This window comes from Anas platyrhynchos, chromosome 10 (assembly GCF_047663525.1).
Source record: "Anas platyrhynchos isolate ZD024472 breed Pekin duck chromosome 10, IASCAAS_PekinDuck_T2T, whole genome shotgun sequence".
Lineage (NCBI taxonomy): Eukaryota > Metazoa > Chordata > Aves > Anseriformes > Anatidae > Anas > Anas platyrhynchos.
Window position 1 is genome coordinate 3224265 of NC_092596.1, and position 27293 is coordinate 3251557.

Here is a 27293-nt window from a genome sequence, read left to right on the forward strand (position 1 = left end):
TTGCCTTTAGTTTTCATTAGTTTAATTAGCTATCATAAATTAATTAGCTGTTCATAAATGAAAGGAATGGCATATGTGAAGTCTGAAAGTTTTCCCACAATTTTATACCTCTTTTTGCTTTATAGTCTTGGCCATATTGCCAAAGGCTCATTAAGGTAGTGAAGCTTAATTCTTCCCCTCCTACAGACATGATTTCTTCAAAACAGTGCTGCTGTGCATTCAGAAGAGGTACTACGGGGCAAAAGCTCAGCCAGGTGTTTCAGATCTCTGGATAAGGTTTCCATCTTCCAGACTCTCAGCCATGAAAACAAAATCTTTTAACTGATTGATTTCATTTTACTAAAGATAATAATCAAAGCTTCAAGCAGCCTGGAAACCATGTTACCTTCTCAAGAAGAAAGAGGACATTCTGGTATTTCATAAGCCGTCAGTGCTTGAGGAGAACTTGAACTCATTTCCTTAGAACTGCTATGAGATGATCCCCTTATTGCAGCAGTAGCTTTCAAATAAATATCTGACTGAAATCACAAAGAACTCATCATTAGTACAGCAAAAATTTCTTAAACACTTGCTGAAGAAGAGCTTAAATGTTTGTCCACTATGTTCTATTGCCACTGTTGCTGTATTGCTGCTAAGTTAACTACAGCTGGCCACAGAAAGGCTATCTCACTGTAAATGGGGAGAACTTCTGTGATGTTCAGAAGAGCATTTGCCCTGTAAATAATCAAATACTTCAGCTCTGCATTACTGCAAGCAATAAAGGACAGTTAGATCAATTCTGATTCTCACTGTACTCACTACAAGCTAAGATCAGACAAATTAACAGTTAATGCAAATCAGAAAATGTGTCAGTTTTGGTTTGGTTTGGGCTTCAGCAACTCTTTATGTGAATTAGGTCCCAACACCTCACAAATAGTCAAACATGCTTTTCTCGTGTCTTACCCTTGATGCTACAAGCTGAAGCTCAGGCACAACTGCTGTGTGGACTAAGTTTCCACTCACCACTAATCGGATCTCAATGGAATCAGTAGTGAAGGCAAGGATAGAAGGGAAAGCACAGACTGCAATGAAACAAAAATTATTTTGCAAGGAAGAATGATTAATGTAAATGTTTCTCAGATGCTCCCTGAAAACAATTCTTGAGTATCTGACCTACTCTGGTATCTCCCTTTCCTGTGACAAAATTTGTCTACTGTACTGATGGACATTCAGATACAAGCCTGAAGAAAACTTCACTCTCCATGCTTGGCAGAATATAAACTGAATGGAAAATAAAAAACAGAAAAAAGAGAAAGGAAAAAAAAAAGTTTATCAGAGGAAAAACTTGGCCCCAAGGCTCCACTTATTAAAGATACCATATGCAGAATCTTAGCTGAAGTGGCATCATGAATGCAATATGCTTAGAGAATCACAGAATCATCTAGGTTGGAAAAAAACTTCAAGCCCAACAATCAACCTGACCTACCAAGTTCCATCATTATGTCCCTTGGTGTTGCAGGAAGCACGGCTGAAAGCACGACAGACACCAGTAGAGTCAGATCATGCTCCATTTTATTGCCCGAACAGCCTAACTTTTATAGTGAACTTAACAGGGGTGGATAGTGTTTCACACAAAATTATTGGTCAAAAGCACTCAGACAAATAACTACAAGAAAACAACCCCACCTGCAAGAAAACAACCCCTCTTGTGATTAGCAGTCATGTAGACCTTGTCCTTGAAGCCAGAGGCTGGTAACAATATTTTTCTAAATTCCTCAATTGGGCGATGTGGGAACACTGTCATGGGAACTTCTCATAGTTGCCCTGGTAGCTTGGTTTTCTCAGCTGCAGCAAGCCATGGGATTTTTGCTGTTTCAAAAAATCCTTCAACACCTTGGTGTTATGTCAACACCTCTCCAGGGATAGGGATTCCACCACTTCCCTGGGCAGTCCATTCTAATGGTTAACCACCCTCTCCATGAAGAAATTCTTATTTATAGGAATTTATTAACCCATATTTATTAAATTTTATTATATTAAAAATAGATGTATGTATGTTAAATTATTTTTAATTTTATATTTATTCTTATATATTCCTAGCACACATGCTGCAATTCCACCAACAGCCAAGTGCAAGCCTAAACAGTAATGAAAAAAGGGTAAAAGAGGTATGTTCTTACCAACAGCATAAGGAACTTGATTCCAGCTAAAGTGAAAGTCGTAAGCCGATGACTGGACGAGTGGAGAACCTCCATTAAAAGGATACACCTTTCTATATTGGCAAACATATGTAACAAAAAAAGGAAAAAAAGAAACCTCCAATATCTTACAGCACAAATGACAAACACCAACATTATGGGTAGATTTTACAGAAGTGTGGATAATACACAGATAAATATCAAACACTTATGTAGAAGTCCCTCTATATCTAAACAGACCATAAGGGAAACGTGCTTCCTTTGTGAATACATTTACAAGATAAAAATAGTAGTGCTACATTTTAATAACTTGTCAGATTTCACAAAGTAAGTATTGTTCTGTTTCAGCAATCATCAGCTCCTTACTTTGTCTATGGATGGAGGAATAGTTAAGAACATTTCTGAAAGTGATGTAAGCAGAGCTGTACCCCTCTGACTGTAAGAACTACCCTTCAAGCAGCCACATACTAGCACAGTTTGTGTTCTTTGAGGATTGTAATACCCATGGGATACTACAGATACCAAGATTTCATTAATCATATAACTTGTGAATCTACTACTTCTCTATTTTTAGGTAAAATCTCTCTCTTTTTTTTTTTTTTCTTCTGTAATCGCTGTCCTTAAACTTAAACTAACTTTATATCCACAAGTGTAAAAAAAAGGTCTTGTTTGAAATCCAAACTTAGAACACTGTCAAATCATGTGTTTTCATACTTGTTCCATGATGATACTTTCATAATTGTAAAACTGTCACAAGACCATAAGAGGTTTCCCTGTGACAGGGCCCTACAAATAGGGATTCAAGTTGCTGCAACCCTGTGCAACAGGCGTTAGGACCTTAGGATCAACCAAGTTTGTTAGCTTTGGCTCTGTGACGAGCCTACTAGAGTAGGACTGTTCTGCACAGAAGTACAGGTTTGGGAATTCACATTACTCTGTCTCAGACCTTTTAGTTCTGAAGCAGTACTGAGTGAACCAGAACTAGGTAGGATTTGTTAAACTACCAAAACCAATGAGGCCTCACAGAGCATACAAAGATACACTTTAGAGACTTTTTCCCTGTGGTACCAATCTAACGGCCAATGCTAGAATACGTAGATGTATTTATCCTGTTTCCATCAATGCTCTCTTTGGAAAGGCAAATAGGGCATGCTATCTGAAACAGAAAGTTGTGCTTTGTCCTTCAGCATCACCTCATAAAGGACGTTTCATACTCATTACTTTGATTTTCCTGAGAACTGAAAGCTACATGTGTACAGCACAGAAGAGCATATCCATATGAAATCCAAGGCCGTTTTATAAAAAGAGATTAAGAGAATTACAATTTTAAAATGTGCCAGCACAAAGAAGTGTGCAGAAGGAAAGAAAGCACAATGACAGAATGGGAAAGCACAAAGAAGAAAAGGGGTGGAATACTAATTTGTACATGTCCTAGAAACACCCAGTGTGAGACTAAGCAAAGAATAAGATAGATCTGAAGAAACAGGACTTTTGTGAGTAAGATGGTAATGTCTGTCCAACTACACACACCACAATAAAACAGTACTTCCATTTCTAGTCCTTCTAATATGCACTTAAATTGAAAAAAAAAAAAGTATTTTGAAATACTTTCCATGAAACACTGAAACTTTAAAATACAGATCTAAACTCCAATGAAGAATCATAGAATCATAGAATATCGTGAGTTGGAAGGGACCCTTAAGGATCATCAAGTCCAACTCTTGACACCGCACAGGTCTACCCAAAAGTTCAGACCATGTGACTAAGTGCACAGTCCAATCTCTTCTTAAATTCAGACAGGCTCGGTGCAGTGACCACTTCCCTGGGGAGCCTGTTCCAGTGTGCAACCACTCTCTCTGTGAAGAAACCCCTCCTGATGTCAAGCCTAAATTTCCCCTGCCTCAGCTTAACCCCGTTCCCGCGGGTCCTGTCGCTGGTGTTAATGGAGAAAAGGTCTCCTGCCTCTCGACACCCCCTTACGAGGAAGTTGTAGACTGCGATGAGGTCTCCCCTCAGCCTCCTCTTCTCCAGGCTGAACAGGCCCAGTGCCCTCAGCCGTTCCTCGTACGTCTTCCCCTCCAGGCCTTTCACCATCTTCGTAGCCCTCCTCTGGACACTCTCCAACAGTTTCATGTCCTTTTTATACTGTGGTGCCCAGAACTGCACACAGTACTCGAGGTGAGGCCTCACCAGTGCAGAGTAGAGCGGGACAATCACCTCCCTTGACCTACTAGCGATGCCGTGCTTGATGCACCCCAGGACATGGTTGGCCCTCCTGGCTGCCAGGGCACACTGCTGGCTCATATTCAACTTGCTGTCTACCACGACCCCCAGATCCCTCTCTTCTAGGCTGCTCTTCAGCATCTCATCGCCCAGTCTGTACGTGCAGCCAGGGTTTCCCCGTCCCAGGTGCAGGACCCGGCACTTGCTCTTATTGAACTTCATGCGGTTGGTGATCGCCCAGCTCTCCAACCTATCCAGATCCCTCTGCAAGGCCTTTCCACCCTCATTCGAGTCCACAACTCCTCCAAGTTTGGTATCATCAGCAAACTTGCTCAAAATACCTTCTATTCCTACATCCAGATCGTTTATAAAAATATTGAAAAGTACCGGCCCTAAAATGGAGCCTTGAGGGACCCCACTGGTGACAGCCCGCCAGCCTGACACAGCCCCATTTACCATAACCCTTTGGGCCCTGCCCGTTAGCCAATTGCTCACCCATCGTATGATGTTTTTATTTAGCTGTACGGTGGACATTTTGTCCAGTAGGATCCTATGGGAAACTGTGTCAAAAGCCTTGCTGAAGTCCAAAAAAATCACATCAGCTGGTGAAAGAATTACATGTTGAAATATTATCATTACATGTTGAAATATTATCATTTCCAGCCTTCCCTAACTACTTACAGTTATAATATAACAGTAGGCCAGCTTCACCATCTTCATATACATCAATAGCTGCAACAAAATTTACCTGCAATGATAATAGGAAAGGGTAATGATCAGGCAGATAGGATACTGATGTTACTATGACCAGGTTTTGACTAAGAAGCAATCAAATCAGTTGGTGCACAATTACAGATAAAAGAAAAAAATATATATTTCTTTTTTGTGATTCATTTTCAGGATGCCAATAGGATGGAAATCAATTTCTTTTGTATTCAATGCTGTATTTCAGTAATGCATATTCAATTTTGTACCTTCAGTATAAATACATACCTACAGTATAAAATGATACAAACATACCTAACTTACTTGACAATATAAATTTTGGGAAACTGAGTTATTTCAGGGTAGCTTTGAATTAACATGCTATGCTAAAAATAGCAATTCTTTCCAAAAAGTGAAATCTAAAAAGCTCGACTGAAAATCATGACTAGCAGAAAGATCAAAAGTGCCAATTACTGGATCAAAACCGCTAACAGGTACATTGATTGACGTGGATGTACTTCAAGAATTACTGAATAAGCTGAATTTAGAAACTGAGAACCACTGATGGATAAACTAAAATGGTTTTTGCATAGTATAGGCTACTTATATTCTCATACGTTAATCCTGTCTTTGTCTTTTACAGTTAAATTAAAAGAAAAACAAGACACCCATAAGTAGTAGTATATACATTCAGAAAAGGAGACCATCCTGATGAAATACTTAAGACTGGATTAGACAAATGTCTCCTAGACCACACTATTTGCTACTTGGGCAGGGCTGGAGATTGACTTCATGAACTTCATGGCTTTCTTTTGTGCAATAAAGTAGGTGTTCTCTTGATTTAAGACAAATATAAGGCAAGAACTGTTAAACAGACCTGGAAGCTTATATATATCTATACAAAACACTTTTTGACCCATCCTTTGTAGCAACTGAAAGACATTTCTGCTTTGTGACCTGTGGAAATAATTTGGTAACCAATTTCAACAACACAAAAATCACTAGCACAGATCTAATTAACTTCCTGCTTTGTCTGTGTTCTCAAAGGAAATAAGGGTTACTGGGGAAGAGAACAGAGGGGGGCGATTCTTGACTGTCCACATTCTTTAATTGTATTTCCTTCTTAATCCAGATTAAAATAGATTCCCATTGCTGTGGAGAATCTTAACACTGTATTGCCAATGCTAGGAGTACCAACCCTCTTCATCATCAAATCTGAATAAAAACACAGATGATTTAAAAAAAAATCAACAAGAAGCATCAAATCAAAAGAGACGTCCCTTATACCATTATGAGCAGAGAAGTCAACAGAACACAAGAGTAACCCTGTAAAAGATTCTTCTTTTTTTTAAAATTATGCTTAAAGCTATACATTCACATCCATATTAAGAAATTATTGAAATTATTTGATTTTCAAAATGCTGAAGATCATTATCTTCCCAGCAACAGGAAACATTTGAACCCTTTTCCAAAAATCAGGATGTTTACTTAAATCCCAACCCTATGTCCCAGTTAGTAAGATACAGTTAATGTATTACTTGGCTGGGCAGCAGTTTAGAACTAAAAGATACACACAAATATTTCAGTTTTAGTACATGCAAATAGGCAAATCTGAATGAGATAATGGTGGCCAAAACCTGAAATTATTTTGCTGCAACCTCCTAAAGAATAAAACACTGAGACCATGAAGAAAAGACAAAAATCAAAATACTGACTAAGGAAGGAGAAAAAATGGCTTTGCATTTATACTGACAACAATATTCCAGAGCTTGAAACACATGCTCTTTCCTAATATGTCATACCTTATAACTACCTCTCTTAGGAGTGACTATTATCACACATTCCAAAAGGAAAAAATGCCTCCGAGTACTCTAAAGTAGAAGTTAAAAAAGTGAAAAGTAAAGGAGAAGAGAGGATCTCCGTAAATGCTGCTCCCAGGAGGTCAGCACAGCATGGACCTATTCTGCAAGAAAATAGTTTAAATGCTAGAAATTTACTTTGTTTGCTTCAACATGATGCAGTCTATAGGACTCCCCAATACTTTCATTAACTAAATCAAACTGATGCCGATACGCCACACAGATCATATTGTCACTGTCTCCAGTAGGTCCATCCACCAGTGTCATAACCACTGGAGGGTCAGAAAGGCGTATTTCCTATGAGATAAATAATAGTATTATTCTCTTTTTCAGGCTCTTAGTGTGAATATTGAACTACTCCATGAATTTACAAGGATGTAATCTAAGCAGAGAAGCATGATACAAAACAAGATGACAATTTAAGAAGTCTGAAATATTTCTTTGGCATATCAATGATGGATCTCCATCGTATTGCTTCTCACTTACATCTGTCTGGAGGTTCCAGATGATAAAATGCATGCTCTTTGCCTTTTTCCTCCACTAGCTGAGTGCTGCCCAGTCTGTAAAAGTGATTAGTGATTAGATTACACATACCCAGATGTACTGGAACTCGTCTACTGGAGATTCAGGTAATGACAGCAGAGAGCTACTGGTTAAACTGTTGCATGGATTGTATTTCTTTGTGATGAGAAGTAGTTTGTTCCCAATAGCCACAACAATCCTCAGTTCACTGCCATGGTGAGTATTAATGGCATACAAATGGCAGCCTAAGAAAAAAAAAAACAATTTAGGTTGTAAGTATTTGGGGTAAAGACTGTTTTTTTTTATTTTTTAATTTTTGTTCTGTATTTGTATGATGGTTAGTACAATGGGTATCTGATACCTGAGCACCACACAATTACAAACATCCCTACAGGATAATATTAAATTCTAGAAAAAGACAAAAGGCAGTAAGTCTTTTGAAAACTATTTTCCCCCTTACTCCTTTTGCAAGTAAAAGAGTAAATATATGTTTTTTTCTTTACTATTCTGTAGTTTCCAGCTTTCCAAGGAAGCTTGATGCTGAATATCGGAAAATGTTTACATCTACTAAAATAATCTGCAATACCCAAACTATTCTAAGCATTACTAATTAAAAAAGATTTGCCATTGTTCTTCTACCTCACAGTGACCTTTATTTCAGTCTTACATCCATGCGTAATTTTTCTTATACCCCTCAATCCTGAAAGCAACATATCTGTTTTTCACCAGAGCTTTTCATCAGCAGTGATTGCCAAGTAACATGGTATTTTTTTACCAAGTTCTCAAATGATAGGCTGGACTGTACCCTATGTTATTTTCACACATAAGCTTAAAGTTTGAATTAACTGTCCAGGGATAAAACTAAAGGTGAATACCTACAACAGCCTCAAGGGAGCTAATAAACCCTGGCAACTACTGGCACAATACCACAGTGGACACTTTTAATACAAGATAATAAAGCTACCTTTTGTTCTCTCCAATTTATTTTCTCTGCAGTCATATTTGCTTCTTATCATCTGCTTTGTTTCTATATCTTTTTGGACAGCACTCAATCTGAAGACAAGGAGACGAGAGTCTTTTCCTGAAGATGGAGAAAGTCAGGAAACAGCAAATTAGAGAAAGACAGTGGTGGTTTGAAATTAATACTTCCAAAGAGATGAATCACCTAACAGACAGCATTGCCATAAAAGCAAAGTTAAACAATTTTGCTTCTCTGAGTGTAAGCAGCAATGTGACAGGAAGACTGCTTGTGAACTCTATCTAGACTCTACAGTTCCAGTAAGCAACCCTTTCAGTTCACTAGCAGAGTTTCCCATCAGATGGTGCTGTGGCATTAAATAATAGGAGCCTCAAAACAGTGAAACCTACACTGCTAGGAGACGGTGAAAATACAACAGATACAAACTAAAGGCAAGAGAAGAAGGGTTAACTTTAAATTCTGGAACCATCCAGCCTAGCAGCTGATACCTGGATCCTTAACAGAGTCTGAAAACCTTTTGGATGCGGACTGGTTTTGCTTATCAGTTCTTCAAAGTTAGGCAAGTTAGGTTCAAGGCATATTCCAACTGCAAAAATAGCACAGCATCCACCACCACGGCTAAATGTTTTTTTCCACAAAGATAGACATGAGTGGAATACACAACTCTGAAATTTAAAATAAATAAATAAATAAATGACACACTACTATTTGCAGTTGGAAATAAGCTATTGTTAAGAGTAGTTTCTTAACTAAAAGCCAAGTTTCTTAAAATGGAAGTAAAACAAGATTTTCTGACAAAAGTATACTCTCTTACTAGTCTAGCTGGTATAGCTGGAAACATAAGCACGCTTTCTTAATATACATGTATAGTCAGTGTAGATCCAACCATAAACACAAAAGCAAGACCACATGTGCTGCCTTCAATTCTGATAATAGATAAACATGAATCCAGCTTCTGGAAAAGTGTAAGAGAAAAGAAGATGCAATGTTTCCTTATGTCCACCACAACTTGAAACACTGATCAACCAGCAAATTCTTACTGTCAACACCGATAAAAGGAAAATGAAATATATGCAATCTCTCTCTTTTCAAGAACGTACATACAAGAATGCGTGCTTCCATGAATGAGTTCATGGAGGAAGAATGGCAAGCAAAATTCACCCTTTTGAAAGGAAGGCTAGAAAACATAAGCTAAATCAAATGTTCAAGAACAGCGTTACTACCCATTAATTCAGCTCTGTCTCTTTGTCAGGTGTGTCCTATAGGATGCATCCTAAAGATTGCACTCCTCAATGCGTTCCTCTTTCAGGATACTAGTTGTTTTGCAAATGTCCCAAATAACCCCACTGCGGTATTACATCTGTGGCTGCTCATGAAACTGACTATCATCCAAGCTTTTCTTTGGTGTCGTTTTTTTTAAGAGAGTTTTTCTTCACCTCCTACAGACTTGATTATTCCAAGTGAAGGAGCTCTTCCTCCTTCCCCCTCACCATGTCTAAGTGTTTCACAAAATAAGTTGTAGCAAAAAAATAAACAAACATGTTTGGAAGACAAAGTGGATCCATTTCTATAACTCATCTCTCATTACTAAGTCAAATTTAATTAACATTAGAAAAGAGAGCACTGCTACCAAAGCAATTTCTGCATCTGTCATTAATACCAGATGTATTGTTGGTGCCTGAAATATCCCCTTCTTTTGGTATGTTGACCTGAAAAATCTCATTGATAGCATTATCTTCAGTTCTAGTTTCACTGTTAACATTTCCTCTCTCCCAGAAATACAGAGGGTACTAGAAAGCAGTAGAAACAGGATTTTCTTCTGAAATGAGCTACCTTAAAGTGATCTCAAACCTGGTTGTTAGAACTGAGTGCTGGATAATACCACATTCTATATGAACATTTTCATAACACAAACATCAGTCTTTCTGCTTGAGTCTTAAAATACCAGTTCTACATCGATGCACTTGAAGTACATCAGAAGGACGCATTTAAAGTACATACAAAATTAACCTTTTAATATATTATTGTATCCTAAAAACCCATATAGTCTTTAATACCAATTTGTACATCCAATATAAGATTGCTTTTACCCATCTAACATTTAACTAGACTAAGGCATAGTCTGAAAATAAAGGGCAATGATAACTTCCACTCCAGATCTCAGTTTCACTATGGTATACAAATACAAAACAAGAGGCAAGGATACTAGCAAGAACAAAAGACCTTTCTCTCCTCTAAATGATTCAGAAAGCACTCACAACAGCAGTCAAAAATCTCTTCAACTTTTTACACAAAAACTCTTTATCAAAATATGCTTGAAGCATCATGAATTGATGCCAGTAATGCCTAATCCTGTTACCTCAAAATGGCTCGTAACATCTCTCTCTTCAGGTTTAACCAATCATCACAGCGTTTTGACTATTAAATGCAATTATCTATTCTAGAAGTTTCATAAACTAAGCTTCAGATACAACTACCCTTTTCAGATCTTCAAAAATGTCACCCACCTGCCAGGTGTCTTCAGAGATGACTGCAAATGCCTCTCAGGTAATCTCAGCTGGTTCTGCAAGGGTTCCAGGATGAATTTCATCAGGTCCAGCCAAAATGGGCAACTCCCAATGGTATGAAAGGAACCACATTTTACCCTTAGCTTGGGTAAATGTCACTTCAGCTAATATTGAGCAAACAGACATAATGTGGTAAAAACGATAAAACAACCAGATTTCTAATTATTTTATCTGTGTTACACATACAGATCCTGTTCTTGCACTGTGCGTATTCACTTCACAGACTTTTGGGTAAAAAGTACATAACTGAAAAAGTGCATATTTTAGGGACATTTAATCCTTTTGAAAAGAGGGTAAAAAAAAAAAAAAGTTGTTTGGACAGACGGGTTTTAAGTTCTTTTTTTTTTTTTTTATACCAGAATATTTAAGAGAATATAATCTATAGCACTAGAATGTGGTTACACATCACAGAACAAAAACCAGTAACACATTTGGTAGAACAGTGACAGCATAAGTAATTTCCTCCATGTTTTTGTACAACTGAACAAACACATTATTCAGCTAGGGAGATTTCCAGAGTGTTGAGTTCTAAGAGTAGCTGGAGACCAACTATATACTGGTGGATGACAAATCTGACATGAGCCAGTAATGTCTACCTTCAGCCCAGAAAGTTAATCATATCCTGTGCTGCACAAAAAGAAGTGTGGCCTAGAAGGTTGAGGGAAGTGATACTCCCCCACTTCACACTGCCCCTGTAAGATACAACCTGGAGTACTGTGTTCAGCTCAGGTGTGCCCAGCACAAGAAGGACATGGACCTGTTAAAGTGGATCCAGAGAAGGGTCACAAAAATGATAAGAGGGCTGGAACACCTACAAGAAAGGCTGGGGAAGCTGTGTTCTTTTAACCTGGATAAAAGAAGGCTCTGAGGAGACGTTATTGTGGCCTTTCAATACTTAAAGGAGGCTTATAAGAAAGAGAGAGACATTTTACAAGGGCACGTAGTGACAGCACAAGGCTTAATAGTTTCAAACAGAAAGACGGTAGATTTAGCGAAGAATTTATTCCTTTTATCTAATCTATGAGAGTGGTGAGGCACTGGAACAGGTTGCCCAGAGAAGATGTGGATCTTCTTCCAGAGAAGATGTGGAACACATCTCCTGAAGTGTTCAAGGTCAGGCTGGATGAGGCTTTGGGCAACCTCATCTACTGAAAGATGTACCTGACCATGGCAGGGAGGTCGGACTAAAAGGTCTTGAAAAGTTGTTTCCAACCAAAACCATTTGATGATTTAATATGGCCAGTTTCAGGTTTGCTCTGAAGCATGATTCTGAGCATCTAGAGATTTTTTTCCACACCTTTTAGAAAAACAAGCAAACAAACAACAAACAGTACTTGTTGTATGCACTCCCTTATTCTAAATGAGGCATCTAATGCACTTGCCACTGATAAAAACATGATTACCTCAAGACACTTACAAACCCTAAAGCCATAGGGCATGTACGTAAGCAGCCCAGGGGAAATCAGCAAAGGGAAAGTAGTGGAAAGATCTGAAAAGGAGAACAATAAACTCAGAGCTCAAAAACCTAATTACAATAATTAAGAATAGCTATGTGATGTGACAAAAGGACAAAAGGTGATTATATAAATCTAGTGCTGTGGGAATTAAAATTCTACAGCATGCTTCCAAGTTAAAAAACAAAAACAACTCTTAAAGAAAAGCACCTAAGGCATTCCCTTCTACCGATATGTCTGCCAAATAAACAGTTAAACAGACATTCAAATAAGAACCAAATAACAAGGACCTTTCCTACTTTCGTCTGTTTGGGCAATCAAAAGATCCAGAACTTCCAACACATGCATCTGCTTTATTTGGAGAGTTTTATCAAATACTTGAACTGATGGCTGACCATCTAAAAAAGAAAACACACATATTTCTTTAAAATTCTGCTAAAATTTGGTAGTCAATGGTTCTGAACTATTTCTTTCTAATAAAATAAGTCTTGTTTTTTCTCATGAAAATGAAACATTCTGCACAAAGCTCGTAAGTATGCTGCAGCATCATAACCAGTACTTCCTTATAGGAGTGTCTTATCATTGCCATGGATGAAATTATGCAACTGAAGCCTGAAAGGGACCTTTCTTTCGAAAGTCTGAAAATTTTCACTGATAACTAACTTCATTCCCTTAGTCCCAATGGCCTTATGTGGCACGCAGAAGATAAGAGGTCAAACTAGTAAAAGCACTGCTATGGAAGAAACAGGCTTTCATCACCACATAAGCCTGGTGCTTCATGTTCATTAGTATCATCAAGGGCTAAAAAATCCAGACGCTCCTTGAGTTTGGGTTTGACTTCATAAATCTTTTCAGATGGCCACGATAACAGCATCTGAAATAACAAAACATTCAGAAATCTGCACAAAAATTGGCTCAAAATAAGAATTCTGATGCAGAGAAAAAATCTGCAGCTAGATTACATAAATGTAATAGATTCACTTGGATTGGTACTCTCCTTGCAGGTGAGGACTTACCAATTACCTAAACAGAGCTTATGAACATTTATTTTGAAGAAAATGGTCAGATACATAAATAATTGACACAAGAACACAGCATCATTTACTAACCATCAATTAACAAGATGCCAGCGTCTGTAGAAACCAGCAAGAACTGGCCCCAGGAATCTGCACAGACAACTTCATGAGGAAAATTACTGCAGAAAGATTGGGACTCCCAAGGCTATGATGTAACATAAGGGATACATATTAATTATACTAAGAAATACTGATCATATAGACACTAATGAGATGTGACATGTAAGAACACGTAAATACTTTTGGCAGGGTACATTTCTTAAAAGTATATTTTTTGAATTTGAAATAACAAAATCTAATTAATTTTCTTGCAGAGAAATACTCTCCCTACCAATTGGATTTGGAGACTAACAAGTATGATACACTCTTGGAACACTGGAATTAAAACCCAAGCAGCTGATATTCAGTGCAACCCTGGAAATTTCTTATTAAACAATTAAAATACAGACTTAAAATATATGCACCACCATGCATATACAGTTTGATTTCATTTCATGGTTCATTTGTGATATTTAGACATGGTACTGCTAAAACTACCTTTCCCCCAAAATGTTCTTTTGTCATGTGTTCTCTGTACTTACCTCCTAAGTTCTGTCCCCTCTCCCCTCTCTTCTCTAATATTAAGTATTAAGCTGCAGTCTGAAATTCTACAAGCACTTCTGAAGTTTCTATATATAAGATGCACCTAGAAAAATGTAATTTACATTTTTCACTCCTATGCCTTGTAAAAAAAATGTAGTTACAGGAAATAAAAACACAACTAAATTTTGCTTTAAACTTGATAAAGATGTTAAAATAATCAAAAGATGATTGGTTATGGAAAATATTATGGTTTTTTGTTTTGTTTTATTTTTTTCTTTCATGAAATATGATCAGATATAAAAATATCCAGACTTGCATTAGCATGAGAAGTACTACTACCTTCAGGCTCATCCTTTATTCATTTGCTATGGGCTGAAGAATCACTTTAACACACTATACGTTACAACTTTGCTGCTATAGTATCTAATCAGAAAGTAAATAAACAATATATAAAACTGATATAAAGTGCTATGCTCAATTGAATTTAGCGTTTTTTTTTTTTTTTTTTGAACTCTCCTTACACAAATGGGTTCACTCACCTCCTTTTTACAGAAGCTGGTGGTTGCCAGGGTAGGTGGTGTATCCCCTTTCACAGTGGTTTTCAATTTCAGCGCCTAATACAAACAGGTATTTTAATTAAATTGAGCTTTTGTCACTAATATATAACCTAAAGCCTAAGAAGAAAGGACAACTTAGGATGACAAAGTAGTTTACAGCTTGCTATAAATATAGAATTGCTATAGAATTGCTATTACAGTTATTAAGAAAGAAGGGGAATTATCTATACCCTGAAGAAAGACTGCACTGATCACTATGGAGCTGCAGCCAAAGCCTACATAGCTTATAAAAAAAAAGGAAGCTCAAAATATGAAGTGTCCAACATAGTAATCAACAGAACGACAGCATGAAATCATAGAATGGCTTGGGTTGGAAGGGATCTCAAAGATCATCCAGTTCCAACCACCCTGCCATAGGCAGGGACACCACTCACTAGATCAGGTTGCTCAGGCCCTTGTCCAATCTGATCTTGAACCAAGGATGAGGCATTCACAACCTCTTTGGGCAACCTGTTCCAGTGCCTCGCCACCCTCCAAGTGAAGTATTTCCTCCTAACCTCTAATCTAAATCTCACCTCTTTTAGATTAAAGCCATTCCCCCTTATCCTGTCTTTATCTGATTAAGAATAGTTGTTCCCCATCTTTTTTTTTTTACGTCCCCTTTAAGTACTGCAAGGTTGCAATGGGGTCACCCCGGAGCCTTCTCTTCTGTAGGTTGAAAAGCCCCAGCTCTCTTAGCCTTTCTTCATAGGAGAAGTGTTCCATCCCCTTGAGCACTTTTGTAGCCCCCCTCTGGACCCGCTCTTAAAAGATAAACATCCTTCTTGTTCTGGGGGGCCCAGACCTGGACACACTACTTCAAGTGGGGCCTCAGAAGGGCAGAATAGAGGGAGACAATCCCTTCCCTTAACCTGCTGGCCATTCCTCTGTTGATGCAGCCCAGGATTCAGTTGGCATTCTGGCCTGCAAGCATGCACTCCTGGCTCATTTCAAACTTTTCATTCACCAGAACCCCCAAGCCCTTCTCTGCAGGACTGCTCTCAAAGAGTGCTTCTCCTAGTCCGTCTTCATGTCCAGGATTGACCCAAACCATGGAGGCCATGTTGGGTGCGCAGAGCATGCCGGGAGATGCAGTTCTGGGGCACTGGACTTCCTGGAGGCCATGTTGGGTGCCCAGAGCATGTCAGGAGATGCAGTTCTCCAGCATGGGCTTTCGGGCGGCCATGTTGGGTGCCTCTTTTGTTCAAAAACACTGCTGCAAATGTCATGTAACCATCTCCTGATAAGTTGATAAACTAGTGTATCAACATCCTGCCTTCCTGTCTCATGCTGGGCCAACATGACCAAATAAAGAAAGAAGTTGAACCACAACGCCGAGGAAGACTATGGCCTTCATCTTCACGACCACCAGAGGGACAGAGACGACCCCCTAGCAACAGTGCGCGCAGTCGCAGAATATACCAGGATGTGCTGCGTAATCCTGAAATTACCAAGATATAAAAAGGGACCCTGGCGGGGGTGAGGTGCACGCCGTTGGCGGAGCCGAGACTCCCCGGCTGCCCAGCGCTGTTTTGCTTGCTGTTACTTACTCAATAAATTCCTTTCTATTATTAATGCAATGCTCTCTGAAAATTAATTACGGGGGCAACTTATAACAAATTTGGTGCTGTGACTCGGATGAAGGCAAGTTGATTGAAAGACCTTCAGAGGGGTTGCCCCGCTGATTTCAGCGGCCTTCGCTTGGACTACTTTCACTCAAACCCTTCACCGACAAACCCAAGATTCGGCAGCAAGCAAATAAAGCCAGCAACCCCTAGTAATCTTTGTGCACGAAGACCGAACGAAGACTCAGGAGTGAGTAAGTATAGGCCGGTGATCTGTTCGGTTGGGGTTGGGTATCCTGGAGCGTAGCGTTGTGAGATGTCCAATTGCGGACGAAGCGAGTGCGGACCCCTCGGTAGTGCAGTTCCCACATCCCGCGAGGGACTGGGCCACAAAAAGGGGGAAGCGATTTGTGTGTGTGTGTGAAGGCGCTCCAGAAGATGGGACAGAAGAAGAGTAAGCCTTCTGGTCCCGTGGGCAGGGTAACGACAGATGTTAGGTTACCCACTATTCCTCCAGATAGTCCTTTGGGATTAATGATCAAAAATTGGGATGATTCCCCTTTTAGGCGGGGAAGAAATAAAGTAAAAATGATACATTATTGCATTGAAGTTTGGGGTGGTAAACAGATTCGAGGAGACCACCTTTACTGGCCTGTATTTGGGTCCTTTGATGATTGGGTTTGCCAGGCCCTAAATATTTATGTGAACTCAAAGGAACCCTTTAGTTTAGAAGAGAGTGAGTATGCACATTTGTGGATCAGTTTGGAAACTCAGACCAAATTATACCCTCTAAAAGAAAAAGGAGGGGACGGGAGGCATAAGAAAAACTGAGAATTAGAGATCCCAGCCCCACCGCCTCCCTATGTTTCACCAATCCCACCTGCAGCCCCTCCGACTCCCGGGCCTCCTAATCCGCAGCCCCAGGGAGATGCCGACAGCAACTCTGACTCTAGTGCTCAGGGACCAATAACTAGGAGTCAGGCCAGAAGACAGCAGCTTAAAAATGAAGAGGGGTTGTATCCACTAAGGGAAATAGCAATGGGAGGACCACAACCCGGTATGGGATATGTGGCCATCCCCATGAACTCCGGAGATGTCCAAGACTTTAAGAAAGAAATGGGAAACCTATTGGAGGACGCCTTAGGGGTGGCAGAACGGGTAGATCAGTTCTTAGGGCCCAATATCTACACCTGGGAAGAGATGCAATCTATTTTAGGGATATTATTTACATTGGAAGAGAGAGGAATGATTAGAAAAGCTGGAATGCGAATTTGGGATCAGCAACACCAGCAAGGTCCTTCAACAGATGTTAAATGGCCATTACAGAGGCCCAATTGGGATAATCAGGACCCTATACATCGTGGCCATATGCAGGACCTTAGCACCATTATCATTCAGGGAATTAGGGAATCAGTCCCAAGAGGGCAAAACATTAATAAGGCCTTTAATGAGCAACAAAAGAAAGATGAAACACCGACAGAATGGTTGGAGAGATTATGCAAAAGTTTGCAACTATACTCGGGATTAGATCCAGGAACCCCTGTTGGAGAGGCTTTGCTAAAAACTCAGTTTGTAGCAAAGTCTTGGATAGACATTAGGAAAAAATTAGAGAAAATAGAGAATTGGCAAGACCGGGGTCTAGACGAATTGTTAAGGGAGGCACAGAAAGTGTATGTAAGGAGGGAGGATGAAAAGGAGAAGAAGCAAGCAAGAATAATGATGGCTGTGATGCAGGAGGGGCAGAGAAGAGGCGAATACAGAAAAGATTCAAAGGTGGTTCGCCAAAAACTAGAGGGAGAAGGGAAAGTGACGGGAGGATTGAGGGATGTGACTTGTTTTTACTGCAATAAGAAAGGTCATAAGAAGAAGCAGTGTCGACTGAGAATGGAGGATGAGACGATGTTTAAGGAAGACTAGGGGTGTCAGGGGCTCCATCTGCTGGGGACCCGAAAGAAAACTGAGCCCTTGATAAAATTAAAAATAGGTCCCCAGCGTGAGGAAATTGAGTTCCTCATAGATACAGGGGCTGAAAGATCTACAGTCCAAAATCTGCCTTTAGGATGTAAAATCTCGACAGAAAAGGTTCAAGTAATTGGAGCAAAAGGGGAACCCTTTGGGGTCCCTGTTATCAAAGAGGTGTTAATTGAATCGGATTCTAAATTAGGGGTGGGATCCTTACTCTTAGCGCCTGAGGCAGAATATAACTTGTTAGGGAGAGACTTAATAGTAGAATTAGGCATAAGTTTAGAGGTAGTAGATAAAGAGCTAAAAATTATGTTGTGTCCTCTGAGAGCGGAGGATGAGCAAAGTATAAATCCTGAAGTCTGGTACACTCCAGAAAGTGTAGGAAGATTAGATATTAAACCTTTTAAGGTAGCTATAACCAACCCGGGTGTACCAACGAGAATTAAACAATACCCCCTGTCTGAGGAAGGCAGACAAGGGTTAAAACCTGAAATTCAAAGGTTATTACAACAAGGGTTGCTAGAACCTTATACGTCCCCGTTTAATACTCCAATATTACCAGTGAAAAAGAAAGATGGCAAATATAGATTGGTACATGATCTAAGAGAAATTAATAAGAGAACCGTGACCAGATTTCCTGTTGTGGCAAATCCCCATACCCTATTAGGTCAATTGCACCCAGATGGTCAGTGGTATAGCGTAGTGGATTTAAAGGATGCATTTTGGGCATGTCCTCTGGAGGAAGGTAGTAGGGATTATTTTGCCTTTGAATGGGAAGACCCAGATACCCACTGAAAGCAGCAATTACGGTGGACTGTCCTTCCTCAAGGATTCACTGAATCACCTAATTTATTTGGACAAGCCCTGGAGCAAATTTTACAAAACTACAATAAGCCACCAGGAGTAACATTAGTACAGTATGTAGATGATTTGTTATTAGCAGGGAGAAACGAAGATACTGTTAGGCAGGCCAGCATACAGCTGTTGAATTTTCTTAGCTTGCAGGGACTGCAAGTCTCGAAATCGAAGCTGCAGTTTGTAGAACAAGAGGTAAAATACTTGGGCCACCGACTAAGTGAGGGAGCTAAGAAATTAGACCCAGACAGAATCAGTGGGATATTGGCTTTAACGACCCCACGAAGTAAGAGGCAGGTACGACAATTATTAGGGTTGACTGGCTATTGTAGACAATGGATTGAAGATTACAGTGGCAAAGTTAAATTTCTTTATAAAAAATTGACTAAGGATGGGTTGCTAAAATGGACCAAAGAAGATGAAAAACAATTAGAAAAATTAAAAGAAGAATTAGCACGCCCTCCGGTGTTGAGTCTTCCGGATTTGAGGAGACCGTTTTTCTTATTTGTTAACAGCAATGAGGGCACTGCATATGGATTATTAGCCCAAGAATGGGCAGGGAGTTAAAAACCTGTGGCTTACCTATCCAAATTGCTGGACCCAGTTAGTCGGGGCTGGCCAAGTTGTTTACAGGTAGTAGTAGCCCTGCTTTATTAGTAGAAGAAGCACAGAAAATTACCTTCGGAGGAGAAATCAAGGTGATATCCCCACACAATATCCGGGGAGTACTACAGCAAAAAGCAGAAAAATGGATCACAGATGCTAGGTTACTAAAATATGAAGGAATTTTAATTTCCTCCCTAAAACTAACATTAACAACAACTTCCCTGCAAAATCCTGCTCAGTTTCTTTATGGGGAACCGAACTAGCCCTTAGAACATGATTGCCTCCAAAATATAGAAGAGCAAACAAAATTGAGACCTGATTTGGAGGAAGAAGAGTTACTTATAGGGGAACAGATATATGTAGATGGTTCTTCACGAATAGTGGAAGGGAAACGGAAATCGGGGTACGCCTTAGTGAATGGGAAAACTTGAAATAATTGAATCCGGACCTTTAAGTCCAAGTTGGTCTGCCCAGGCTTGTGAATTATATGCTGTACTACAGGCCTTAAGACTGTTAAAGGGCAAAAGTGGCACAATATATAAAGATTCAAAATATGCATACGGGGTATTACATACATTTGGTAAAATATGGGAAGAGCGAGGGCTCGTTAATTCACAGGGAAAGGGATTAGTACACCAAGAACTGATTACCCAAGTCTTACAGGCTATCAGAGGACCTAAAGAAATTGCTGTAGTACACGTTAAAGGACACCAGCGAATTATAAAAACAAGGGAAGACTGCTCAGACTGCAGGAATGATTCAATGAAATTTCCATGCTATGATTATGAATGGGGGGACAGGAAGAAATACACACATTGTTACCATCATAGGCCAATTTATACTCTGCTTAGCTTCACATTACAAGAAAAAAGCAAAATGATTCAAATGGGGATAAAAGAAACAGATAAAGGCAAATGGGTGCTGCCTGATGGACGGGGAATGCTTTCAAAATCCGCAGCTCTGAGGGTATTACAAAGGTTTCACGAAAACACCCACTGGGGAACTCAAGCATTGGTGGATCAATTTGCAATAAAGTATATGTGTATTGAAATTTATAATATAGCAAAACGAATTGTAAATGATTGTTTAACTTGCAGAAAGGTAAACGCCCAACACTTGAGAAAAAAAATATCGGGAGGTCAGGAATTGGCTCACCGACCTTTTGCTAAAATTCAATTGGGCTTTACAGACCTCCCAAAAACAGGGAGGTACAAATATCTATTAGTGATTGTAGATCATCTTACACATTTTGTGGAGGCTTTTCCGACAGCAAGGGCCACGGCTCAAACCGTGGTAAAAATACTACTTGAGAATATTATTCCTAGATATGGAATTGTAGAAACAATTGACTCTGACCGAGGCCCTCATTTTGTCTCCAAAGTGTCTCGAGAGACCATGAAAGCTCTAGGAACAAGCTGGGAATACCACACTCCGTGGCATCCCCAAAGTTCTGGAAAGGTAGAGCGAATGAATGGTGAAATTAAAAAACAACTAACTAAACTAATGCTGGAAACAAAAGCCTCTTGGGTAAAATGTTTACCTCTTGCGCTGTTAAACATATGGACACAGCCCAGGACTGATGTAGGAATTTCTCCTTTTGAAATGTTATATGGTATGCCCTATGTCTTGGAATTTCCACTTGATCACCCTCAGTTACAGGATGCCCAGTTGAGACCCTATTTAATGCAACTCACGAACCGACAGAGGGAGCTCCGAGCGAAAGGTTTGGTAGCACAACGCCCTCCGTTAGACATAGCAATTAACAAGATACAACCCGGGGACAAGGTTTTAATTAAGACTTGGAAAGAGTCCAAGCTCAGGGAAGGATTGGAGAAGAGAAAATGGGAATATGAAGACCGACAGAATTGGTAGGAATCTTGGTTTAATTATTCACCTTGGCTTACTACCTTACTATCAACTATAGAAGGACCTTTATTGTTATTAATAGCAGCGCTAACTTACGGGCCATGTATTTTAAATAAACTGCTTGCAATTGTAAAAGGTCTTTTAGAAGCGGCACATATAATGCTCATGCGTGCCAAATATGAACCAGTAAGTACTAACGAAGAAATCGAGGAAATATTAGTTCTTAGTAGCCAAGCAATGCAGAGATTCAATAAACAAAAGGAGTAACTAAAAAAAAGATGAGGGATTGTAATACACAATAAATGTTTGTTCATTGCCTTTGTATTCTTTGGGGGCACTTTTGGAAGAGCTAATGGGGCTCGGAACGCGTTTTCTGGGGCCCGAGTTTTCAGTCGTCTCCAATGCCGGCTAAAGCTATATTTAGTGTTGCTCGGAAACAGCGAACAAGGAGGGTCCAGTTGCATGCGGGGCTGCGTAAAGGCTCCCCTGGGGAGTTCAGTTGTACCCAAAGCCTTCCATTGGGGGCACTCTTGGATAGGCGAAAGGGGCTCGGAACGCGTTTTCTGGGGCCCGCTTTTTCAGTCGTCTCCAATGCCGGCTAGGGCTATGTTTCGGGTTGCTCGGAAACAGCGAACAAGGAGGGTCCAGTTGCATGTGGGGCTGCGTAAAGGCTCCCCTGGGGAGTTCAGTTGTACCCAAAGCCTTCCTTTGGGGGAACATTTGGATGGGCAAAAGGGGATTGTAAAGCGTTTTCTGGGGCCCGCTTTTTCAGTCGTCTCCGATGCCGGCTAGGGCTATATTTCGGGTTGCTCGGAAACAACGAACAAGGACGGTCCAGTTGCATGTGGGGCTGAATAAAGGCTCCCCTGGGGACTTCAGCTGTACCCAAAGCCTTCCATTGGGGGCACTTTTGGATGGGCGAAAGGGGCTCGGAACGCGTTTTCTGGGGCCCAAGTTTGCAGTCGTCTCCGATGCCGGCTAGGGATATATTTAGGCTTGCTGTGAAAGAACGAACGCGGAGGGTCCATTTGCATGTGGGGCTGCGTAAAGGCTCCCCTGGGGAGTTCAGATGTACCCAATGCCCATCTTGGGTGAAGCTCAACTCCCCAGGGGAGCCTTTACGCAGCCCCACATGCAACTTGACCCTCCAGGTTCGCTCTTTCCGAACAAGACTAAACACAGCCCTAGCAGGCATCGGAGACGACTGAAAGAGCGGACCACAGAAAATGCGTTGCGAGCCCCTTTCACCCATTCAAAAGCACCCCCAAAGGAAGGCTTTCGGTACAACTGAACTCCCCAGGGGAGTCTTTACGCAGCCCCACATGCAACTGGACCCTTCGGGCTCACTCTTCCTATGCAAGCCTAAACATAGCCCTAGCCAGCATCGGAGACAACTGAAAACTCGGGCCTCAGAAAACGCGTTGCGAGCCCCTTTCGCCCATCCAAAAGTGCCCCCAGAGGAACGCTTTGGGTACAACAGAAGTCCCCAGGGGAGCCTTTATGCAGCCCCACATGCAACTGGACCCTCCGTATTCGCTCTTTCACAGCAACACTAAATATATCCCTAGCCGGCATCGGAGACGAATGAAGACTTGGGCCCCAGAAAACGCGTTGCGAGCCCCTTTCGCCCATCCAAAAGCTCCCCCAGAGGAAGGCTTTGGGTACATCTGAACTCCCCAGGGGAGCCTTTACGCAGCCCCACATGCAAATGGGCCCTCCGTATTCGCTCTTTCATAGCAACACTAAATATATCCCTAGCCGGCATCGGAGAAAACTGAAAACTCGGGCCCCAGAAAACGCGTTGCGAGCCCCTTTCGCCCATCCAAAAGTGCCCCCAGAGGAAGGCTTTGGGTACATCTGAACTCCCCAGGGGAGCCTTTACTCAGCCCCACATACAACTGGGCCCTCCGTATTCGCTCATTCACAGCAAGCCTTAATATATCCCTAGCCGGCATGTGAGACGACTGAAAACTCGGGCCCCAGAAAACGCGTTGCGAGCCCCTTTCGCCCATCCAAACGTGCCCCCAGACGAAGGCTTTGGGTACAACTGAACTCCCCAGGAGAGCCTTTACAGAGCCCCACATACAACTTGACCCTCCTTGTTCGCGCTTTCCGAGCAACATTAAACGTAACCCTAGCAAGCATGGGAGACGCTTGAGAACTCAGGCCCCAGAAAACGCGTTGCGAGCCTCTTTCGCCCATCCAAAAGCGCCCCCAAAGGAAGGCTTTGGGTATAAGTGAACTCCCCAGGGGAGCCTTTACGCAGCCCCACATGCAAGTGTACCCTCCGGGTTCACTCTCTTGAGCAAGACTAAACATAGCCCTAGCCGGCATCGGAGACGACTGAAAACTCGGGCCCCAGAAAACGCGTTGCAAGCCCCTTTCGCCCATCCAAAAGTGCCCCCAGAGGAAGGGTTTGGGTACATATGAACTCCCCAGGGAATCCTTTACGCAGCCCCACATGCAACTGGACCCTCCGTATTCGCTCTTTCCGAGCAACACTAAATATAGCACTAGCCGGCATCGGAGACGACCTTAAAATGGGGTGCCTGAAAATGCGTTGCGAGCCCCTTTCGCCAATCCAAAAGTGCCCCCAAAGGAAGGCTTTGGCTACAACTAAACTCCCCAGGGGAACCTTTTTGCAGTCCCACCTGCAACTGGTCCCTACGTGTTCGCCATTTTCCAACATCCCTAAATATATCCCGAGCCGGCATCGTCAACAATGGAAAACTCCGGCCCCAGAAATCGCGTTACAAGCCCCTTTCGCCCATCCAAAAGTGCCCCAAAGAAAGGCTTTGGGTACATCTGAACTCCCCAGGGGAGCCTTTACGCAGCCCCAGATGCAACTGGACCCTCCGGGTTCGCTGGTTCCGAGCAAGCCTAAATATATCCCTAGCCGGCATCGGAGACGACCTTAATAGGGGGTGCCAGAAAACGCGTTGTGAGCCCCTTTCGCCCATCCAAGAGCGCCCCCAAAGGAAGGCTTTGGGTACAAGTGAACTCCCCAGGGGAGTCTTTACGGAGCCCCACATGGAACTGGACCCTTCGGGTTTGCTCTCCCTGAGCAAGCCTAAACATAGCCCTAGCCAGCATCGGAGACAACTGAAAACTCGGGCCCCAGAAAATGCGTTGCAAGCCCCTTTCGCCCATCCAAAAGTGCCCCCAAAGGAAGGCTTTGGGTACAACTAAACTCCCCAGGGGAACCTTTTTGCAGTCCCACCTGCAACTGGTCCCTACGTGTTCGCCCTTTTCCAACATCCCTAAATATATCCCTAGCCGGCATCGTCGACAACGGAAAACTCGGGCCCCAGAAATCGCGTTACAAGCCCCTTTCGCCCATCCAAAAGTGACCCCACAGGAAGGTTTTGGGTACATCTGAACTCCCCAGGGGAGCCTTTACAGAGCCCCACATGCAACTGGACCCTCCGTGTTCGCTCTCTTGAGCAAGCCTAAACATAGCCCTAGCCGGCATTGGAGACGACTGAAAACTCGGGCCCCAGAAATCGCATTACAAGCCCATTTCGCCCATCCAAAAGTGCCCCCAAAGGAAGGCTTTGGGTACAAGTGAACTCCCCAGGGGAGCCTTTACAGAGCCCCACGTACAACTTGACCCTCCTTGTTCGCGCTTTCCGAGCAACATTAAACGTAAACCTAGCAAGCATGGGAGACGCTTGAGAACTCAGGCCCCAGAAAACGCGTTGCGAGCCCCTTTCGCCCATCCAAAAGCGCCCCCAAAGGAAGGCTGTGGGTACATCTGAACTCCCCAGGGGATCCTTTACGCAGCCCCACATGCAACTGGACCCTCCGTGTTCGCTCTCTTGAGGAAGCCTAAACATAGCCCTAGCCGGCATCGGAGACGACTGAAAACTCGGGCCCCAGAAATCGCATTACAAGCCCCTTTCGCCCATCCAAAAGTGCCCCCAAAGGAAGGCTTTGGGTACATATGAACTCCCCAGGGAAGCCTTTACGCATCCCCACATGCAACTGGACCCTTCAGGTTCGCTGTTTCCGAGCAACACTAAATATAGCCCTAGCCGGCATCGGAGACGACCTTAAAAGGGGGTGCCAGAAAACGCATTGCGAGCCCCTTTCGCCCATCCAAAAGTGCCCCCAAAGGAAGGCTTTGGGTACAACTAAACTCCCCAGGGGAACCTGTTTGCAGTCCCACATGCAACTGGTCCCTACGTGTTCGCCCTTTTCCAACATCCCTAAATATATCCCTAGCCGGCATCGTCGACAATGGAAAACTCGGGCCCCAGAAATCGCATTACAAGCCCCTTTCGCCCATCCAAAAGTGCCCCCAGAGGAAGGCTTTGGGTACAAGTGAACTCCCCAGGGGAGCCTTTACAGAGCCCCACGTACAACTTGACCCTCCTTGTTCGCGCTTTCCGAGCAACATTAAACGTAAACCTAGCAAGCATGGGAGACGCTTGAGAACTCGGGCCCCAGAAAAAGCGTTGCGAGCCCCTTTCGCCCATCCAAAAGCGCCCCCAAAGGAAGGCTTTGGGTACAAGTGAACTCCCCAGGGGATCCTTTACGCAGCCCCACATGCAACATGACCCTTTGGGTTCGCTCTTCCTGAGCAAGCCTAAACATTGCCCTAGCCAGCATAGGAGAGAACTGAAAAATCGGGCTCCAGAAAACGCGTTCTGAGCCCCTTTCACCCATACAAAAGTGCCCCCAAATGAAGGCTTTGGGTACAACTGAAATCCTCAGGGGAGCCTTTATGCAGCCCCACATGCAACTGGACCCTTCAGGTTCGCTCTTTCCGAGAAACCCTAAACCTAGCATTAACCAGCATAGAAGACGACTGAAAACTCTGGCCGCAGAAAACCTGTTCCGAGCCCCTTTGGCCCATCCAAACGTTCCCCCAGAGGAAGGCTTTGGGTACATATGAACTCCACAGGGAAGCATTTATGCAGCCCCACATGCAACTGGACCCTCCAGGTTCGCTGTTTCCGACCAACCCTAAATATAGCCCTAGCCGGCATCGGAGACGACCTTAAAAGGGGGTGACAGAAAACACGTTGCGAGCCCCTTTCGCCCATCCAAAAGTGCCCCCAGAGGAAGGCTTTGGGTACAACTGAACTCCCCAGGGGAGCCTTTACAGAGCCCCACATACAACTTGACCCTCCTTGTTCGCACTTTCCGAGCAACATTAAACGTAACCCGAGCAAGCATGGGAGACGCTTGAGAACTCGGGCCCCAGAAAACGCGTTGCGAGCCCCTTTCGCCCATCCAAAAGCACCCCGAAAGGAAGGCTTTGGGTACAAGTGAACTCCCCAGGGGAGCCTTTACGCAGCCCCACATGCAACTGGACCCTCCGTGTTCGCTCTCTTGAGCAAGCCTAAACATAGCCCTAGCCGGCATCGGAGACGACTGAAAACTCGGGCCCCAGAAATTGCATTACAAGCCCATTTCGCCCATCCAAAAGTGCCCCCAAAGGAAGGCTTTGGCTACAACTAAACTCCCCAGGGGAACCTTTTTGCAGTCCCACATGCAACTGGTCCCTACGTGTTCTCTCTCTTGAGCAAGACTAAACATAGCCCTAACCAGCATCGAAGACGACAGAAAACTAGGGATGCAGAAGACCTGTTCCAAGCCCCTTTCTCCCATTCAAAAGCTACCCCAGAGGAAGGCTTTGGGTACAGATGAACTCCCCAGGGAAGCCTTTACGCAGCCCCACATGCAACTGG

At 42.5% G+C, this 27293-nt stretch overlaps 1 protein-coding gene across 1 annotated transcript; it reads right to left on the reverse strand.

Moving 5' to 3' along the window:
• Nucleotides 1–356: 356 nt before the first annotated feature.
• LOC113841283 (GTPase-activating Rap/Ran-GAP domain-like protein 3) lies at nt 357–15803 on the reverse strand. Its single transcript, XM_038184555.2, has 11 exons — nt 15708–15803; nt 14684–14758; nt 13596–13707; nt 12786–12884; nt 8451–8567; nt 7559–7731; nt 7103–7261; nt 5083–5148; nt 2160–2268; nt 943–1061; nt 357–518 (listed from the first exon to the last, which is right to left on the reverse strand). The coding sequence occupies exons 1-11, from the start codon at nt 15801–15803 to the stop codon at nt 390–392; spliced, it is 1254 nt and encodes a 417-aa protein (XP_038040483.2). The 3' UTR covers nt 357–389.
• Between the last annotated feature and the right edge of the window lie 11490 nt (nt 15804–27293).

Excerpts from the sequence above, each read along its gene's own strand:
- LOC113841283 (XM_038184555.2), bottom strand. The coding sequence starts at position 15,803 with ATGGCCTCCATGGTTTGGGTCAATCCTGGACATGAAGACGGACTAGGA. Across the intron at positions 8,568-12,785 it reads GATTGCCCAAACAGACGAAA|GAAAAGACTCTCGTCTCCTT; the intron begins GTAGGAAAGGTC and ends CTCCATCTTCAG. Across the intron at positions 5,149-7,102 it reads ATCATGTTGAAGCAAACAAA|GTAAATTTTGTTGCAGCTAT; the intron begins GTAAATTTCTAG and ends TTATCATTGCAG.